Here is a 20,010-nt window from a genome sequence, read left to right as displayed (position 1 = left end):
GTGGTGCTGTGACGGGTCCCCGGGGCTGGGAGACGAAGACCGCGTGGCTTGGAGCCCACACGACCCTCCTGCCCTGACCTTCCCGCGGGGCCTGGAGAGGGGCCCGTCCCCAGCCTCGGCTTGCCCACCCGGGAAGCGGGCAAGCCAGCGGGGGGAAGGGCAGCTCTTCCCCACTGCCACCCTCTAGGGGTGCATGGTGGCCCCATTTCCGGGCAGGCCCCAGGACACAGGCGTGGCCAGCCCGAGCACCACCCCACTGGCCGGTGGGACACGGAGGCCCGCGTGGCGTGACCCCGGGGGCTCCCTGGGACCTGCGGCCGAGGGCACAGGCAGAGTGTGAGAAGGCTCAGAGCACGTCCCGGCCTTGTTGGCATCAGAGCTGGAAGGACAGTGGGCCTGGGAGAGGCGCGGGCAGAACCCACCCATAAGGCCACCAGTTACTGCCCCGATCACTGCAAAGGGCACTGCTGCTGCCACCACTCTGCAGAGAAGGAAACAGCGCCGCCCAGGCCGACACCCCAGCAATGGTGTGGGTAGGCTGAGGGACCGCCCCCCCCCAGACCCAGGAGGGCACAGGGCCCCTTCCTCCTCTTCCCGCTGGCCTGCTGGGTCAGCCCCAGGGCCTGCCTGGAGGGCCTGCTGTGTCGTGGGCTGAGCACCCTGGGCTGAGCGCGCAGGAGGAGCTCCCGGGAGGCGGTGGCGCAGCCACAGAGCCCAGGCCGGGGACCGGGCCTCAGTGTCCCCACAGGAGCCAGGGCTGGAGTCCCAGGCCTGCAGGACACGGGCCTCTCTGGGCCTCGGCCTCCTCAGCTGTTGCCTTGGGGGGGCCCACGACCGCCAGCCCCAGGGGCTGCTGCCGCCAAGCCGGTGCCCAGCTCGGAGCAGAGGTGACCGGGCTCCAAGGCCCTGTTGGACGTCTGCCCACTGCCAGACGTCCCCACACATCAGGACTCTCGTGTCGAACTCAAGTGTGAACAGAGCGCGGGTGGAGACGTTTAGAAGGCCCGCAAGGTCCACCCTGAGCAGAGCTGGGGCTGACCTGTGCGGCGGGGGCCTTGGCCCTCGTTGCGTGTCACTGGGTCGCTCACCAGCGAAGCCCCTGCAGGCGCATGTCCCACAGAGCAGGCTGCGTCCGGGACCGGCCTTCCCGTCACAGAAGGGGCAGGAGGCGGGGGGCACTGCGTCATCCAGGTCCCAGGCACGGGACAGAGCCGGGGCTCCGGACCCAAGGGGCACCCCTCGGGCCGGCCTCTCCACCACCCACCGGCCGTCGGGGTGAGGCTCCTCCGGGCGGAGCCCCGGGCGGGTGGCTCGCAGCCCCCAGAGGAAAGCCGCCGGGACAGGGGTCCCTGCGAGCTGGCCGCCCTCCGCCAGCCAGCGCCGCGTCTCTGGCCAGCTTGTTCTCTCTGCCTTATTTGGCTCAGACGAGAAACCCATAAACACTTCCCTGCTGGCTTCTGCCAGCGGGCAGGCGGGCGGGGCGAGAGGAGGAAGAGGAAGAGGAAAGACAGACGTGGCAGCAGGGCGGTCGGTGGCCCTGGCTGTCCCCTGCCATCCATGGGAGTCTCATGGGCAGCCAGCACTCGGCGGCCACACCTGCCACACCCCCAAGCCGACGAAGCGAGGGTTCGACTAGACCCAGCTTTCTGGAAGAGGGAGGCTGGGCGGGTCGGCCGAGGGCACAGGGGAGCAGGCAGCCTCTGGGGACAGAGCTGTGGTCAGGACCACCCCAGGCAGGGCAGCCCGGCACCTCAGGGCCCCAGGCACACAGGGACCCTCGCAGAAGGCTGGGGGGAGAGGGAGCTACGGGCGCCACAGCCCGAGACCCCAGGCCCTTCGGCCGTCCTCTGCTCGGTCCCCCGCACCTGCAGCCCTGCCACCCAGGAGCCCAGCCGGGTGAGGGCCACTCGGGGAGGGGCTGCCCGCAGGGCAGGAGGGGAGGGCGACGCGGGGAGCCAGGTCACAGCCCCTAGAGCGGGGCCAGGAGAACGTCCGTCTAAAGTCCGAGGTCCTCAGCGCCCCTTTGCTTTCGCAGGACAGAAACCGAGGCCGAAGGACGGAGGCCAAAGACACGGACACGAGCTCGGAGGCGAGGGCGCAGGGCGGAGTGAGGGGCCCTGGGCGGCCCACGGGCAGGAGACACCAAGGGACACTGTCACCTACTTGAAGCCCAGCCAAGAAGCCCGGGACGCTGAGGATGCTGGCAGAGAGTTTAACTGGCTCGGGGTCCAGGTTTAATCACTATGGCGTCCAGGTTTAATGGCCCGGTGTCTGGGAAACCCGGTTTCCCGACTCACCTGACCGGCACAGGGCCAGGCCCCCGCAGCACGAGCCCCGTGAAGCCATGCTGACTGCCCAGGGCCGCGAGCCGCCTGGTGCGGCCAGAACACAGGGTAAAGGGACTGAGCCAGGTCCTGGGGGGTCCCAAGAGCACGCCACCATCACCTGAGGGTCCCACGCGAGCCCGAGACTGCTCCCATTTCAGACTGGGGAGGGGAATGGCTCCCTGAGGTGAAGCAGGTGGGACTTTCAAACAGCGCTGCCCAGGCCTGGCAGGGGGGCATCTGTCCTCCTCCTCCTGAGACTGCTCAGACCCCCCCCCCGCCCCCCTTCCCAGTGCTTGGCCTTCACTGAAGACCCTCGGCACCGCAGGGAGCCCCCTGCCCTGCCTGCCAATTCGCCTGCTCCTCCCCCAGAGCCAGGGGCAGAGAACAGGCTTCCCCAGAAATGCACAGTGTTCTTCATGGTGGCATCACGGGCGCCAGAGCCATTTGCTGTGGCCCGGTTCCCCTGAAGGGTCAGGGCTCCCACCCTGCTGCGCCCTCTCCCACGGAGAGGGCTGGATTCCAGGCCAGGGGTGGGGCCCACGTTCCACAGGAGGGCCAGGCCCCCAGGCCCTGTGTTCCTGCGAGCTCTGGGCTGGGGGACAGGTGGGAGCAGTGCGTGCCCTCGCCCTGCCCAGCTCCACCCACCCCCTGCCATCCAGAGCTCAGGGCCCGGCCCACACAGGGGCCACAGCAAGCAGGTGACAGTCAGCCTATGTCCCTAAGGCCAGCAGCCAGCACTGCGAGCCCTCTGGCCACACAGGGGGAGATTGGCACCCTCTGGCTCTCAGGCGGGTCAGCCCCGGGCAGGGCCCCCGCCCTCCCAGACGCCCAGGGACAGGCAGGACCCTCCAGGCCCAAGGAAAGGGGCTCCTGGCTGAGCTGCAACCCCAGGCATCTGTCAGATGGGGACACGGAGGCACAACGGCCCAGCTGAAGCACCTGTGCGGCCATCGGGCTGCCTGCAGCCTTGCCAACCTCCCAGAGACAAGAGCCCTGAAGGCTCCTGGGCACACGGGCCCCTCAGCCAGGTCCCCCCCTGCTCTTTCCCAGCCCCCAACCCCCAGCTCACAGCCCCCTCGGAAGAACATGCTGCGTGCCAGCTCACGGGGGCAGAGCAGCAGCCCCCAAGTGCTGGAGTGGCCTCATCACACAAACGGGCATGGGGATAGGTGGCAGCTGGGGCTCAGTGGGTGGGGGGTGGTCCCCAAATGCCCAGGGCCCAGCTGGGGAGCTGGAAGCTGGTTCCTCACCTACAACAAGGCCACAGTGGGGAGCAGACACCTAAGGGGGCCCTGCTGGCTGCCCGGCACACAAGGGGCTCCTCTGTGAAGGGCCAGGCTGGCCGCAGACCTCCCTGCCCCCGTCCGTCTGTCCAGTCCAGCCCTGTGCCCTGGCGGGCCATGGGGACCCGAGACAGAGCGCGTGAGGCGTCTGCCCTTGGGGCTCTCCTGAGCGCCAGGGGCCCGCGGCCTCAGGAACCCAAGGTCGCTTTATTTATTTGTTTATTTATTTATGTCTTTTTCCATTTCTTGGGCCGCTCCCGCAGCATATGGAGGTTCCCAGGCCAGGGGTCGAATCGGAGCCATAGCCGCTGGCCTACACTAGACCCACAGCAACGCGGGATCCGAGCCGCGTCTGCGACCTGCACCACAGCTCACGGCAACACCGGATCCTTAACCCACTGAGCAAGGCCAGGGATCGATCCCGCAACCTCATGGTTCCTAGTCAGATTCATTCACCACTGAGCCACGACGGGAACTCCAAACCCAAGGTTACTTTACACCGAGGAAGCTGTCACCCAGTCTCCACCACGGGGCTGCTCACGGGGTTCGCGACAGCGTGGGGAGCTGACCTTGAGTGGACTGCACAGCCCAGAAGCCTCAAGACATCCGGGTGGCCGGCCCTGGGTAAACAAGGACACCCGTGACCTGGGTCCTCCCGCCCCACCCCAAATTCCAGGCTAATTGACAGAATGCCCCCACCCAGCAGTGTGTGTGTGGGGGGGGTTCCGAGAGGCGCCCACCCACAGCGCCAGAAATGAGGGCCTCCCGACCCAGGACTCAGGCCTCGCCGCCCACGCCACCCTCCAGGCCTCAGAGGGCCTCCCCCCCAGGACCCCTCCCAGAGCCACCCCCCCCCACCTCCCACCCCCGGCTGAGGCCGCTCAGCCTCAGGGCCAGGTGTGCTCGCCCCACCTCCGCAGGGGACAGACCCGGCGTGGTGCCCGAGGCCGGGTGGCAAACACACGGGCCACCGCCAGGCGTGGTCATGGCCCCACCAAAGGCACGACGAGCATGGGAGCCAGAGCGCTGCCCGGGGACCCGCGGTCTGGGCGGCGTGGACGAGCAGCTCGCGCAGGGAGGAGCCGAGGGCCTGCAGGGCAGGTGCTGGGCTGGGAGACCCCGCGAGCATCAGCCAGCGCAGCGGCTCTGCGCTCAAAGGACCAGGGCCCGGGGCCACCTTTCCAAACCTGGCCCCAGCTCTGGGCCCGCGACATGAGGCTGGGGTGCTGACTCAGAGCCCCCCGCCGGTGATTCAGCCGGCCCAGAGCACCCCGAGGCCCTGAGCCTGTCCGGTCGGGCTTGTGCAAACGGCCCCCGCGCCTGGTCATGCAACCCGGCCGCCCCAATCTGGGGCTCCTCCCCGCGCCCGGGAGGAAGGCCACCTTGTCACCTCCGGAGGGCAGGTGGGCACAGGGTCGCGGGCTCCGGGAGGCAGCCTGGTCAGGGAGGGGTGGGGACCGCGGGCCCTTCGGAGCCCTGCCCCCCCCCAGGGAGGCGGGAGCTGCGGCGGGGAGGGCGCACTGTCATCGCTGCCTGCGTCAGCAGGGGACCGGGGCAGGTCCCCTTTGGTGATACAGGACTTTCACGGGAACCTGGCCATGCCTGCCCTGCCCCGGGCACAGCGGCTGGGAGGCTGGCAGGTAGCAGCGGGGGCAGCCCTGCCCTCGGAGAAGCGGGCCGCTGGCTTCACCCTGGGTGAGGGCGCTGAGGTCAGGGGACCGCCCGCAATCTCGGGGGTGGGACTGGAGGTGGCACGGGCCAGCGAGCACACGCAGCCGTCTTCTCAGAGTGGCAGGCTGGCCCCAGCGTGGCCCTAACAGGCCCTCGGGCTGGGCTGTTGGCCGCATATGTCAGCAGAGGGGCAGCCTTAGGTCCGCGCTTGGAGGACAGCAGACGCCTCCCTGACACAAGGCCTGAGGCCCCCAGGGAAGGAGGGACCCTCCAGCCCCTTCAATCCTTGGACTCTAGGTTACAACAAGGCGCGCCTGAGTTTCCGGCCTGCTGAGCTCCCTGTACATGTTGGGCCTGCCCCCCTGCGACGTACCCTGAAGATGAGTCTCGGCCGCCTCCCCATCCCCCTGCACCTCTTATGAGACACCTACCGGCCCAGGCCGCCTTTCTGGGGACCCCTGGCTGATCCACCTGCTTTCAAGATTCTGCTTGGGAAGCCCAGGCTGGCTTGCCCACCTCTGAGGTGCAGGCCCAGGAAGCTGCAGGGCTGGGCAGGCAGGGTGTCGGAAGCCCCACACGGGCGCTGGAGCTTCAGCAAGCTCACGAAGCCACAAGAAAACACAGCACTGTCCGCTCACAACCAACCGCCCGGCTCCACCTGCAGGGACGCGGCCCACCCCAAAGGCCAAGATGGGCAGGCCCCCCAGGCCTGCACCCCGGCTCCCCCAGGCCGGGAGGCAGCTGACCAGCTCCCAGATGCCCCCTTTCCTTGCCCGCCTTTTCAGAAGCTCTGTAGCTGCAGAGAAGTGCAGAAATAACAAACACGCCAGTTCTACGTTCCTGCCAACACGGCTCGGCTCCAACCTGCTTTCCCGCCAGAGGAAGCTTCAGCAGCTAGGCTTTACTGTCCTCTGCTCGTCCCCCAGGCCCCTCCTTCCCTCTAGTGAAAAATGCACATGGATTTCAGGAAGTCCGTCCAGGAAGAGCCACTTGCGGGCTCTGGAGGTCCATCTGGGGTCCTCTCCAGGGGACTTCCGGGCCACGGCTGTGTTCTGCAGAGGCCGCAAGAACCAGAGCAGCCTCCAAGTGCGCTGGGCTTCCTGCGCCAGGCCCCGCGCCTGCCGAGGACAGGCCACCCTAGCACAGGCTCCTGAGAGGTCCCCAGGACCAGAACCCAGAGCCCCCCTCTACCCCGAGACCACTCACGTAGGTCTGGGGCTTCTCCCGTCTTAAATCTGCTTTGCAAGGTCCCAGGGCAAGAAGCCTGAGCTGAGGATGGGCTGGAGGTGGGAGGCCTGGCTGGAAACTCCCAAGCCACCCTCGCCTCTCCTCTGCGGTCTGTCACTGAGCAGGGACTGTGCGAGGGGCTGGGGCGAGGCCCCTGCGGGTCACAAGCCAAGGCCACTCGGCCAGTGAGTGACAGAGCCAGGCCTCTGACCGTGGGCAGCCTCTCCCTGGAGTCAGGATGGCCGGAGAGGGCGAGCAAGGAAGCCGGGGCCTGGAGCTCAGCCCCGTAGGCTCTTCGTGGCTCCCATCTCCTCAGGACAAACCCAGGCTCCCCAGACGTGCCCAGGGCTCCACGGCTGGGCTCTTCCCTAAACCAGCCGGGAGGCTTCCCTGGCTGCGTGCACGGCAGGCACGGCCCGGGCCTGGCTCCACCACCTCCTCCACACGGCGGCCCCTCCAGACCGAGGCTCGACCCCGAGGGCCTGGGCCCTCGGGGTCGGGGCTGCGGCCAGGCCATCCCAGGCTCAGTCCAGCATCGCAGACGTCCAGGGTGGCCGGTGCAAGGTCCCTCCTCCCACACCCGCCCGGCTCTCGGACCGCACGGCGGGAGTGTCCCCGCTGGCTCCGGGTGATGGAGTGAGCTCTCCAGACGAGAGACGAAGCAGTCACTTAAGAGCAGAGAGCAGAGCGAGGTCCCTGCGCCCTGGGGAGTGGGGGTGGGGACAGGGCAGCCCTGGCCGAAGCCATACATTCAGTTCCTGGAAAAAGAGGCGGGACAAAACAGATCGAACACTGCCTCTCACCCACCACATCCTGTTTTTATGGAAAACTAATCTAATCCCTAAGAGCAAAGCAAGCAGCAGACATCCGAGGGGGTCCCGAGGGACGTGACGAACAGGCCCCCACGAGGCGCAAGGCAGAGCCAGCGCCCGCCCCAGCGCCCCTCTCCCAGGGTCAGAGCCACCATCCAGCATCTCCCCAACCCCCCGGGGGAGAGGGGGACCCACGGACCCTTCCAGGCAGGGAGAGGCGGACCAGCTCCCGGTCACCTTCCCTGGTCTCAGCTGGACCATTCGGCACAGGGCAGCTGTCACCTCAGGGCTGCCCCCACGATGGACAGGGCACAAAGGGCTGAGACACGCAAGCCTCTGGAGTCACAACAGCCTTGGCCGAAGGCCTGGCTCCGCTGCTGCGGCCGTGTCACCTCCCCGGGCCTCATTTCCACACCCGTGAACTGGGTACACCAGTCCTGTCCACGCCAGAGGCTGCTGAACTGCTGGCCCACGGGTGGTTCTCAGCTGACGGCTCTCCAGCCACAGGAGGAGCCTGCAGATGCCCTCCTGAGGCCACCTGCACGCAGCCCGGGGAACCTGGACCAGAACCAGGCCTCTCACACCTCCTACCCCCACGGCACCCTGACCTCACCCTCCCAGTCCCCCTGCTCCCAGGGTCAGACCCTACAGCTCCCATTAACGAGGGGGTGGGGAGGAGCCCCAGGCCTGACACCCCCCAAGGGGTCCCCACTACCCTTGAGCAGGCCACACGGCTCCTGGGGCTCATCCCGCTGCTGGAGCAGCCGGCGGGAAGCCAGGGAGGGCCAGCAAGCAGGAGGGCCGAGCCAGCCCAGGGGGTCCCGCAGAAGCCCGACCCGACGCCTCCCTAGGGGACCGCACGCTGGCGTAGACACGCCACTGGCAGGGGTCCCTTCCCAGCCACTCTGCCAGCCAAATGCACGACCCCATCCTCCCCTCTCCCAGCGGGGACTGCGGGCACAGGCAGCCCGCCCCCCGCTCCCCAGGGCATCCCACCCCGTGCCCCAGTGCCAGCCGCACGCCTGCCCTCCTCCCACCGCCCCGGCCCAGCCGACTTCCGGTTCCCACGCTCTGCGGCCGGGGGGCTGCGATTCCTCACGCGCGGCCTCCGGAGGCCAGGCAGAGGGGCCTGGGGGGCGCCGGTGGCCCTCCTCGGGGACACGCCACGCCCCAGCCCGGATCAAGGGCCTGCCCGCCCCCTCCGCTCCCGCCTCCGCCGGCAGGCAGCCCACAAAGCCGGCCACGCGGTGGCTCCGCGGCCGTGCTACGGGAGCGTCCAGGCCCGTGACTCGGCCACAGCCGGCAGGTTCCACGGTCCCCGCCCGAGGGGGCCTAAAGCCGGGTGTCCTGACCCCAGCACCCGCCTCCGAATGGACGTCACAAGCCACTGACAACTCTGCCCCAGATGCCGCTGGTGAGGCCACTGCGGTGCCTGGAGGCTCCAGGGCCGGGCCCCTTGATTAAAGCGCTGGGCAGCCCAGGCTTCAGCACAGAGCACCCAGGGGTGTGTGGGAGGCAGCACGGCTGCCACCAGCTCAGGGCGACTTCCCAAGGAATCTCCGCCCACGCCACCTGGCAGGTCACCTCGAGGGCCACGAGGCCAAGCAGGGCAGGTGCTAATCTTACGTATGGGGTGCGGAGCGGCCCCAGGGATGAGGCGGCGGCGGCTGGCGGTGTAGCTGGCTCCGCACCCCGGCTCCAGTCCAGACAGCCTCCCTACGGCACAGTGCTCTGAAGGGTGCGAGTTCAAGGCCCAGAGAGGCTAAGTCACTTTCCCCACGGTGCCCAGCAGCAGAACCAGGCCTGGGCCCAGCTCAAGGCAAGAGGAGAAAGGTGACAGAAGCTTGGCCCGGGAGCTTTTCCGGCCGGTGCTCTGCTCTGAGGGCACCCGCCACCCCAGCAGGCAGACGGAGGCACAGGTGGCCTCAAACCACTGGTCCTGAGGACTCTCGCTGCCCAGGGGCTGCTGGGCACAGCGCCTGAATCCCGGCGTGGCAGTGCCCTGGAGTGCCCAGGGGCATTGCTCAGGATGGGGCAGAGGCCGCCTGAGTCCCTGCGCAGCCTCAGTGGGCCCCCCACCACACACCACACTGCACAAAAGAAGGGACATGGTGGGGAGGGAGCCATGTCCAAACACCCGTTTACAAGCCCCCCGAGGCCCTGGGACCATCCCGGTGGGAGGCTGGACACCGGGCATGGCCACTGGCTCGACCGTCCTGCCAACCTCGGGGTCCGGCGCCACGTGCCTCCGCGGGCGGGCGTCTCTCTCCAGGGTCGGAACTGGGAAGGAGGGACAGAGTCCTGGACCCTCTGCTCGGTGGCGAGTGAGGAAGCCGGTGATGGGCCCTGTTGCCTGGAGCCTGGGAAGCATGTGGGCGCCTGCGGCCGAGCCACGGCGGGAGCTGCCAGGGAACCCACTCCAGCGAGGAAACGGCCTCAGGTTACAGGGCAGCGGCGGACGGGGCTGGAAGCCGAGTCCCCTGGCAGCTGTGCGCACACCACGGGGCCCCCGCCCGCAGGCGGGCCGAGGAGAGATCGGTCTTCTGCTCCGTTCCGCCAGGAGCTGCAGCGCCCCGCCGCCGTCACCTCGGGGGGAGGACCCTCGGCAGTCCCGCCCTCGTCCTCAGGTCACCCCTGCCCTGCCCCCCCCCCCGTGGGGGGGCCACTTCATCTCAAAAGTCCTCAGCAACCCCTCTGCAGGCTGCCAGCGCCTCCGCAAACGGTCCCCCCGCCCTGCCCCGGGATGCCTGGAAGCCTCTCGGCTCTGGAATGTGACACAGCCTGTCCAGCCCAGAAGCCTCCGCAGCCTCCTCCGGAGGCAGCAACGACACGGCCATCTGCCTCGCGGGGTCTGCTCCCGGCCTCCACCCTGGGCCTCTGCTCTCCAAGTGGCAGCAGGGTGGAGGGGACACCCCAAAGGGGAGCAGCACAGGACGGGAGGGTGGCCCACCCAGTTTGGGGCTGCGGCAGGCGACAGGAGGGAGGAGAGGGTTGCCGCGCCAAGGAAGGAGGCCACAAACGCGGGGTCAGGCGGGAGGCCAGCTGCTCTCCCTGTGTGGCCGGGGTTTCGTTTACTCAGCGCAAGCCTGGCCTCACTCTGGGAGACGAGGATGCGGCCTCCCAGCGGGGGGTGCCTCCACCTGCAACCCCAGGGAGGAGCCATAGGCCCTGGACCCTAAGGGCCGGGGACCCCAGGGCAGCCTCCAGGGAAAGAGGAGGGCCCCTAGCTCCCTGGGGTGGGGGCGCCCCAGGATCCAGAGCCCGCCCCCAGTGTCTAGAGCGGCCTCCAGGCCAGACCACCCGGCCCACTTTGCTTCAGAGCTAATCTCGTTCCTACCAGTCACACTACCTGCCCTGTGCCAGGCCGGGACTCTGGCGAGGGCACAGAGCCAACGAATCATTCAGAAAGCCTGCTCCTGGGTGAGGCTGCCTGCCGAGGGGGACCTCAGGCCACCCCTGGGCGCTCACCCCCGCCATCCTCCGCCTCCTGACCTCCAGAGATTAGGCCCAGCTGACCACCTCTCCCCTGCCGGGGCGGCCTGCACCCACTGATAAGGTGCGGGATGCAGCTCCGGCAGCTGGAGGGGGTGGCAGCAGGCAGGGCTCAGAGCCCCAGGGCCTCAAGCAGTGCCCACTTGTCACAGGCTCTGCCTCCGTCCAGGTCCCACCCACAGGACCGGGCAGTGGCCAGCCCCAGCTGGGCCAGAGAAATGGTGACAAGAAGACAGCTTCCAAGGGACAGGGCGGCACCACCCCACCAGCACAACAGTGCAAGGCAGACAGGGCTCACGAGGGCACCCAGCCTGGGGAAGCAGACCAGGCATCTGCCCAAACACAGCAGAGGAGATGCAGGCTGAGCGGGCTGGCACAGAGGGCAGAGAGGCGGCGGAGGACACAGCGCTGGCCGTGCTGGCCAAGGACGCAGCCCATCCGCCGGGGAGATGGCCCGGGCCTCCCTGAGGGTCACGGGACACCGTGTCCACGCAGGCTGAGGCGACACAGAGTCCGACTTGAGTTTACCCAGAGGGGAACCGCCCAGAAGGGGAGAGGCAAGCACAGATGGTCACTGCGTCCCTGGCAACCACAGGGACGGTGGGTCTCTCTGCAGCAGCTGAAAGGAACCGCTTTACCCAACAGGTGGCTCGGGGAGGCCACGCTGACGGGTGGAGGGTCCCAGCCACAGCCGTGCCACCAGGACAGGGGCCCTGGTGGTCTGAGAGCAGGCGGAAGGCTGGGCAGGCAGCAGAGGGCACAGGCAGGGCCCACCCTCCAGGAAACAGAGCGGGACCCCTGAGCCAGGCCCCCAGGCCGCCGGCGCCAGGGAGCGGGGGAGGACGTGCAGGCCGAGGCGGGCTCGCGGGCAGAGTGTGCGTGCGCACGGGGCCCGGAACGAAAACCACCTGCTCCGAGAGGGACGCGGTGAAGATGCTGCGCAGGGAGGAGCATCTGCAGAAGAGCAGCAGAGAGAAGAACGCCCACGGCCAGAAGTGACAAGAATCCGCCCCTCTCGAACGGGCGAACGTGTCTCAGGGACACGGCACGGAGGGTGGCTGAGGTGACCAGCTGTCGTCGGCTTCGGCGGAGCACAGACGGACGTGCAGCAGACACCACCTCACGCCCACAAACCAGCTAAAATCAGGGGCCCGCACCGTGTGCGGCAAGGGTGTGGCACCCCAGACACTCCCCAGTGACAACCAGGAGGACCGATCACGGCCTCCTTGTGGTCAACGCGCTGCCTGCGACCCGGCAAGCCCACACTCGCGAGGGAACGGAGCTCAAGTGAGTGTCCACGGAGACGCACCCGGCCCGCGGCCTCGTGCAGACTCGCCAGCCCGGAACGGGATTTCGGGTAAAGGCGACAGTGCGCTCGGGGGACACCAGCCAGGACCAGAGAGGACAAACCGCTGCCACGCAGAATCAGAGATTATCACGGGAGCTTCACTGGGCCGAGGCGGCAGACACAGAAGGACCCGCCCTGGTGGTCCCTCCAATACGGACCCCCCAGGGCAGGCCCCAGGGACCTGGGGACGGAGTCAGGGTGGCAGGGGGCGACCACGGGCAGAAACATCCTCCGTCTTCTCCGGGGGTGTGGCTTGCGGAGGCGCCACCGTCAAGCCCCAGGCCCAGCGCTTGAGGTCTGGCCCTTTCCGGCCTGCCTGTCCCCCGGGGGCTCCCGGCAGGACCCCAAAGCCTGAAGCAGGGCCTGGTTCAGGCAGGGTCTCCAAACGGTGCTGAGAGAGTGACGGAGGGGCTGGGAGGGAGCAGGGGCGGCCCCAGGAGGTGGTGGCAGGGGCCAGCGGCAGGTTCCAGAACAAGGAAGGACACGTCTGGGGAGGCAGGAGACGAGACAGAAGCTGGAGCCCTGCGGGGAAGCAGCACAGTCACAGGAGGGAACGGGGGGCTCACCCCGAATGTGGACACGCATGGGGCGAGGCTCCTCAGAGGCAGCAGCGTCCCGGGCAAGAACCCGGGCATCGGGGCTGGCGGCTCTGGGGCTGGCGGCCACCCCGCGTCCATAATGTCACCACAGGCCCTGGTATCGCTAAAGGGGGCCACCACTGCTGCCTCTTACGAGAGAACGTGCTGCCAGCAGCAGGCGGGGCCAGCAGAGCGTGCGGGCAAGCAGTGGGCAGCTCTCTGAGGGCCTAGGAAGGCCGCTTGGCCGTGGGACACTTCTGGACACAGAGCCAGAAGCCTGGGCAGAGGGGGCACTGCCAGCAGACGAGGGTGCAGCCTGCGGGGTGAGTGGTACCGCAGGAGACGAGGAGGAAGAGGTGCGTGCCCATGGGACCGGTCAGCCGGAGGCCACGGTCAGGGCCAGCCGCACACATGGGAATCAAGGGGGCACATCAGGGGGGCCAGGGGGCTGCTGCCCTGTGACGTGAGCCTCGGAAAGGCAACTCACACCCCGAGGTGCCCCCAGGCGCGAGGCACTTAGCTAGGGGCCTCAACAGTGAGGACGACTTGCCCCCCGCCCCTTGGTAAAGCTGCAGGGGACACCGCCCCCCACAGGGCAGACAGGTACCCCCAGCACCAAGCCCGCCAGGTGTCGTGGCCTGTGGTCAGTACGAGCCCTGGCTTTGGACAGGGAGGGAAGTTAAAACAGCTGATTGACCGGGTAGCGAATGGCTGATCGTGTCTCCTCTGGAAAGCTCCCTGAGTGCTGGTGTAACGCCTGCTGTTTCAGATGGTGTTTTAAGCATCAACAGAAATCATGAGAGGGAGGGAGGGAGCTGGGCCCGTGGGACACGGGGTGTGATGGTGGCCCGGCCGCAGATCACAGGCCCCGCTGGCTCCCGTAGGTGAGAGAGACTGAGACCCAGGCTGGAGGTGCACCTGCTCAGAGGGCCCCTGCCCGGGAGCCCCTGCTGTCGAGTCCCAGGCACAAGCGTGGGCCTCTGGCCACTCCTACAGGCCTGAAGGATCTGTTTACACAGCAGTTCTGTTCTGCTGCTTCCCCGGAGGACCCAGGGAAGGCACAGAAGGGCAGGGAGATGAGGAGAGCCGGGGGCCGGCCGGGCCAGCCGAGCTGGGCACGGCTGGGGTCAAAGCCATGCCCAGGCGGGGGGCCAAGGCACGCCCTCCCCCGGCCTCAGCGCCCTGCCCGGTCAGTGCTCACGGCCCTGGGACGGCGGCTCTGCTCACCCCGAGCCCCCCACCTGCTCTCGGGGACAGCGGCACGGCCCCCAGCCCCTCCCGCCCTGCAGGAGCAGGCTGGCTCCCAGGCCCATTTCAGCCGCCCGTTCACTGGCAAAGGAAACCGCAGGAGGCGGCCGAAGTGGCCACGGTCCCTCTTTAGCCTGAACCCGAGGAAGGAGAAGTGGCCCGGGCTATATATACTTACGGAGAAAAACAGCACGCAGATCGCAGCCTGGTAAACAGCAGGCCGTCACAGGGAACTAAAAATACTCCCTATAATTATGTTATTAAAACACACCAGAAAAATTGACCCACCCCACGCAGCAAAGGCCCCGAGATGGGGCAAGGGAGCCGGAGGCCACGCACGTCGGCCTGAGGGTGCCCTGGCATCACCGAGAGGCTGGCTTGGGTCAGACCGCTGCCCAACGTGCCCGGGCAGCCTCTCCAGGGCCGCCCACAGTGCCCGGTCTCAGACTCAAGGGGCCTTCTCGGGCTGGGCAGCTGCTGACCCCGGCCCAGCACCCCCGCCCCCCGAAACACCCTTGCACGTGAGTGGCGGGTGAGGGGAGCGGTGCTGCAGCGGCTCCAAAGGTCTGGGGCCACCTAACCTCACAAGTGGGGACCACAGCCACCTGGCCTCTGAGCTGAGCAGGGCTTCCTTGAGAGAAGGGGGAGAAAGGGTTACAGGACAGGCTCAGTCCCGACACTGCACTGCTTCAGGGCCAGACTTGAGGCATCACTTGAGGCGTTAAAACCAAATGAAAGGAATTCCGGTTGCGGCGCAGCGAAACGAATCTGCCAAGTATTCACGAGGATGTGGGTTCGATCCCTGGCCTCGCTCAGTGGGTTAAGGACCCAGCGTTGCCATGAGCTGTGGTGTAGGCTGCAGATGTGGCTTGGATCTGGCGTTGTTGTGGCTGTGGTAGAGGCCAGCAGCTGTAGCTCTGATTCAACCCCTAGCCTAGGAACCTGCATATGCCGTGGGAGTGGCCCTAAAAAAACAAACCAAAAAAACCAAAAAAACCAAAAAAACACCTAAATAAAAAATCAGAATGGGAAGGGGAATCAAGCCCCAGGGCCCAGGACCTGGTGGCCCAGCTCTGCTCCTGCCCCGCCCTCCCCACCCCACCCTCCCTCCAGGGGCCCCCACCAGGGGATTAAGAGTCCCCGTGCCTCCTGCCACAGACGCCCGATCCTGGGGGGCCTTTGATCTGCCATGCTGCCCCCCTGCCCGGCCAAGTCCTCACTCCCTGCAGCAGAGCGGTCTTGCCTGGTGCTCGCCCTCCGCGCAGACCTTGTCCTGTGTGATTGACGCGGCCACCACTGAGCGTGGCGTCACCAGCTTCGGCAAAGTGCGAACGAGCACAGCAGAGGCGCTCAGGGAACCCAGGCCTCTGGAGCTCTGTCCCAGGAGACCCCGGCGAGGGAACAGGGAAGGTGGGAGTGACCTTGGGAAGGACTCGGGAGGAGGTCCCCCCCCATGTGAGCAGGAGTCTGTGCAGGCAGGCGTCAGGAACAGCGGCCGGGCCGCCCAGACACCACGCCGCCCCCTCCTGGGAAGAGCCTGTGGCCGGCTATGTACACAAGACCCGGCGGTGGGCGGCTTGTCCACTCGGTTCCCCGGCGGCCAGCACATCTGGGCACACGCTCTGGGCCCCTGGCCCCGGGGCCTGAGGGTGGGGGGGCTGCCCCGGCCCCTCCCTCTAGAGGCCTGGGGATCAGAGACCTGGGATGGGCCTACAAGCCCTGACGGCCTCATTTACAGGCTGGGAAACTGAGGTTCAGACAGGGGAGGGGCCGCCCACTTCAGGGCGGGACGGGGCTGCAGGTGCCCCCCAGCAAAGCCAGGCCCCTCTCCCCTGAGACCTCCCTATAATAACTCATTAAGAAAAGCCCAACCTCTCATTGCATTTAAGGAAAAGGAGATTTCTGAGGACCGGGGTGGTCAAGGGGGGCTTCCCGGAGGAGGCAGCTCACACGGGGCCCTGAAGATGGTGGTGGCAGGTCCCATCTCCAGACCCCACCACGGAAGGCAGGTCCCCTGCAGCTGCGCCCGGAGCAGGCGGGAACCCTCTCCTCTCCGTCTGTAAGTGCCAGAGGGAGAGACCCCGCCCAGGAAGCAGCCCAGGGCCAGAGGCCAGGACGGGGTCTCCTCCCACCGGGTGACACTTCCTCTGCAGGACCCTCCCAGCTCCGCTGGCTTGGCTGCCTGCAGAGAGCGAAAGGTGACCCGTCCTGGTTCCTGGGCCCCTCCCCCGAACACACACACCCAGCCCCGGGCTCCCAGCAACCAGGGGCCTGGTTCATCTCCCGAGGGCGGCAGGGTGGCAGGGCAAGCAGCTCTGCCGGCCTGAGCTGGACCTGGACCGGCCGGGCTCCCTGTGGGCGCTCAGAGCCTTGGGCGGCCTGCCCGGGGCAGGGGCAGCTGGGTGGGGGGGGGACACTCGCAGGCCCGGGCTCCTAACAGGGCCCCACCATCCACGCTGCCTTCCTGCCGCCTCACTGGGGTGCTGAGACAGTGACAGTGCGCCCAGCGCGAAAAGGAGGAAGTGTCCCTGCTCTAAATGGTAGCTCAACAGTGACGAGCAGGCTGGGGCAGGTGACGCCCAGCGAGGGGTGGGCGTGCCCGCGGCCAGAGCCCCTTCCTGCAGCAGAGGCCGTGTCAGCGCCCCGCCTGTGTTTCAGTTACCGAGTTCCAACCGCTCTAACCAACGGGCTTCGGCTAGTGGTAGCTTCGGGTAGCCGGTCAGGTAGAGTCCAGAGGCGTGGCCGTGTCCCGCCCTGCCGGCCAGCTCTGGGTCCTGACCCTGGGGGCTGCAGGGACAACAGGTGAGCCATCTGAGGCCACCCCGTTCTGGGGGGCAGGGGGGGCACCCTGGGATGACGCATCACCTTCTCGGCAGCCTGAGCCGGCGCAGGGCACAAGTCTAGGACCCTCCGCTGGCCTCGCCCAGCACCTGCCACCCACGTGAAAAACACCCCAGAAGCCAGGGCTTCTACCAAAGCTGGTGGCGGTGAAGGGGCGTCAGGAAGGCACCTGGCAAACGTCCCGCCTCCAGCCAGAGAGAGCACAGTAAGGTCCCTGGGGCCTCCAGCCTCTCAGGTGTCACCTGGCAGGGCTCCCTCCCCTGAAGCTCAAGGCCGAGCCCCCACCCAGACACAGAATCCGCGTGAGGCATGGCCTGGGCACTTTAATGCACAGACTGTTTGGGGCACAGCCTGAGGCTTACAGAACCGAGCCAAGTGCCTGAAGAACCAGGCATCAGGACGGGAATGCTCCCAGGGACTCCAGTTGGGCCCCCCCCAGGGGGGGGGGAACCCCGGCGAGCTCCCCTCCGCACACAGAGAACCTGAGACGCTGCCCCGTCGACCACGAGCCTGAGGAACCCAGATTAATTCCCAGGGTCGGGCCGAGTCTGGCTCCACCGCTTGTTTTGCTGCAGCCCGCAAGCTAGGAGTGGTGTTTATTTTTTAATGCTTGGAAAGACTAGCAGAAGAGGTCACCACTGCCCAGCCCACCACAGAAAACATTCCCGACCCCCACGAGGAGGTGCCGCCTGTGGGGGGTGGCCGGGCAGGGGGATGCCGTTGGGCAGGGGGAAGGAGCCCCAGCAGACAGGCCCAGCCCAGGCCTCATCGACGCCCTCCCTCTGCTCAAGGCAGCTAAAGAGGCTGCAGGTGTGCTGGGGCCAGTCAGAGCCGAGCAGCCTCCGGGCCCGACCTCCAGCTGGGGCTCTGTGCTCGCTGGCCTGCTTTCCAGAAGCACAAGGAAGATGACAGCCGGGCACAGAGGGTAGCCGGCTGACCTGCGCTCCCCGGAGCGCATCCCAGGCGGTTCTGTCCACACCAGGGCTGACTCAGACCCTCCTCCCCAACCTCAATGGGGTCCATTGATTCCTGTCCTGAAAACCTTGCCGAGTTTCACCACCAAACACAGTCTGTCTGGGCGCCCAGGGCCCGGCGGCTCTGGGTCCCCACGTTCCTGGCCCACTGGAGCCCGCTCTGACCTATAAGAGACGTTGGCAGAGCCCACCTGGAGTGACTTAGCTCTAGAAAGGCTCTCAGAATGAAAGCACCCACAGCCGCCACGGTCTGACAGATTTCCACCCAAAAGGCCGACTCACAAGGGAAACTCCCAGATTGACTTCAATCGCGCGGCTCCATTTCACTCCCAGCAGAGACGGCGCCGCGGAGGGAGTCCAGGGCCAAGGGCCACAGTGTGAAGGGTGAAATGCGTCTCGGGCACGCTGCCCTGGGCACACAGGGAGACCAGGAGGGGTGTGGAGGGAGGGGCCATGGCGCACAGACAACCACAGCTACGTGCTTTCTTTCCGGAAGGGGCACCAATGCCATGCCAGCAGGGGACACGGATGCCCTGAGCTCTCCTACCAAGGCCAGAGCCTCCTTGGGGGGGCGTTCCCTCCCCCAGCCCAGGACAGCCAGCCCGGCCCCTCCCGCGGCACTGCTGCCGGGCCGAGGAAGCCAGGGCACCAGGAAGGCAGGGAGGAACCCCGACTAGTTTTTCCAGAGTCCGGCGAGGGGTGGGGACACGGGAAGGGGAAGAGCGAAGGGGGCCAAGCCCAGGGCACGACAGTTAGTTCTGCTCCGGAGGCTCCGGATTAAACAGCTCCAGGCAGGAAGCCCGCCTTCTCCCAGATTGGTCAGGAAGTCCTGATGCAAGTTTGCGCGTTTTCTCTCTCTCTCTTTTTTTTTTTAAACACGAAGAAGAAAAAGAGATTCGCGCCCCCTCGCCAGTGTCCCAGTCCCCCCCCCCCCCCCCCCCCCGCGTAGAGGCCCGACACCCCCCTCCCCACTCCCCCTACCCCGAGAGCCCCGGACGTGGACGCGAGCCGCCGCCCTCTCCGGGGGGCGCTCGCCGCCCGCCCCCGTGGGCGCCCGGGTGCCATCTGCCCGCCACCCCGCCGCCGCCCTCCCAGCCTGGCGCTCGGACGCGGCCCCGGCCTCCCCGGCGCTCTCATGCTTCTGGAATGCGGGCGCCAGGGCTGCGCGTCCCGGGGAATCTCCGCGCCCGCCCGCGCACAGTCCTCGCCCGGACCAGCCTCGCCGAGCGGCGGCCCGGACGTCAAGCCGGGCGCCGGAACGAACGCGCAGACCCGGTCGCAGCCCAGAGCCCGCCGCGCCCGCCCCCACTCACCGGCCAGGAGCGCGAAGGGCAGCAGCAGCCAGTAGAGGACCGCGCAGAGCACGTGCGGCTCCATGCCCGAGGGGCCCGCGGGGCCGGCCCGGGACTGCGCGGCCGCCGCCGCGGCGCTAAGGGGCGGCGTGGGGGACCCAGGGCCGGCGCGCCATGGCGCACAGGGCGGGTCGCCGCACGTGCCGCGCGCCGCGGCCAGGACCCCGGCTGGTCGGCGGGGACCGGGCGCCTCCACGCCGCCGCCGCCTCTTGCTCGGGCCGGGGCCCGCCGCGCCCCACCGGAGCCGACGGCCCGGGTCTGCGCTCGCTCGGGTGTCAGCCCTGCCCCGTGGAGGAGCGCGCGGCGCTCGGAGGCTGAGCAGGGCCGGACGCGGCTCGGCGGCTCCCTCCTCCCTCGGCCCGCCCGCGGGCTTTTATAAGCTCGGCCCCCGCCCTCCCAGCGTGCCCGCCCCCGCGCCTCCCCGACGGCCCGGCGCGCCCGGGCACCCGCTCTACTGCTCCACGCGGCACGCACGCCCAGCCGGCCCTCCCGGCCGGGGCCGGGCAGCGGGCAGCGCGGACCCCCGTGCGACGCACGCCCCGAGAAGACCCTCACCCTCACCAGCCTTGGCGCTGCCGCTCGGCGTCGCGTGGGGACGGGCAGGGGCCGCTTCTCCCTCGGCGGAGCCGGCTGGAGCGGCCAAGGAAGTCTCCCTGGCGCGGGGCGTCCCTGCGCAGCGTCCCACGCGCAACGACGCCCCGCGGGGCCAGAGCGGCTGAGGCTTTGCGCCCGCGGATGTGGGCCCGCAGCGCCCCCTGGGGACCGAGGGCTGGCTCGGAGGCTCCTCCGGTAGGGCCAGGGCGGCCGCCAGGCTGGGGGTCAGGGGCGAGGCCCGGTGAGGTCCGACCGGGACTGC

The 20,010-nt window shown here is 68.1% G+C and overlaps 1 protein-coding gene across 7 annotated transcripts in view; it reads right to left on the bottom strand.

The window, feature by feature from the left end:
• Window positions 1–19,495, bottom strand: part of PIEZO1 (piezo type mechanosensitive ion channel component 1) — a 51,040-nt gene extending 31,545 nt beyond the window's left edge. For 2 of the 7 annotated variants that reach the window (XM_047790243.1, XM_047790245.1), the window contains exon 1: window positions 1,040–1,353. In XM_047790243.1, coding sequence (XP_047646199.1) covers window positions 1,040–1,187 — 148 coding nt within the window. In that variant the 5' untranslated portion in view covers window positions 1,188–1,353. Of the gene's footprint in view, window positions 1–1,039; window positions 1,369–19,114 lie in introns of those variants that run through there. The other 5 variants (XM_047790246.1, XM_047790247.1, XM_047790244.1 and 2 more) reach the window with 5 other exon arrangements.
• Between the last annotated feature and the right edge of the window lie 515 nt (window positions 19,496–20,010).

This window comes from Phacochoerus africanus, chromosome 8 (genome assembly GCF_016906955.1).
Source record: "Phacochoerus africanus isolate WHEZ1 chromosome 8, ROS_Pafr_v1, whole genome shotgun sequence".
Classification (NCBI taxonomy): Eukaryota; Metazoa; Chordata; class Mammalia; order Artiodactyla; family Suidae; genus Phacochoerus; species Phacochoerus africanus.
This window is presented reverse-complemented; position numbering and strand designations above follow the sequence as displayed.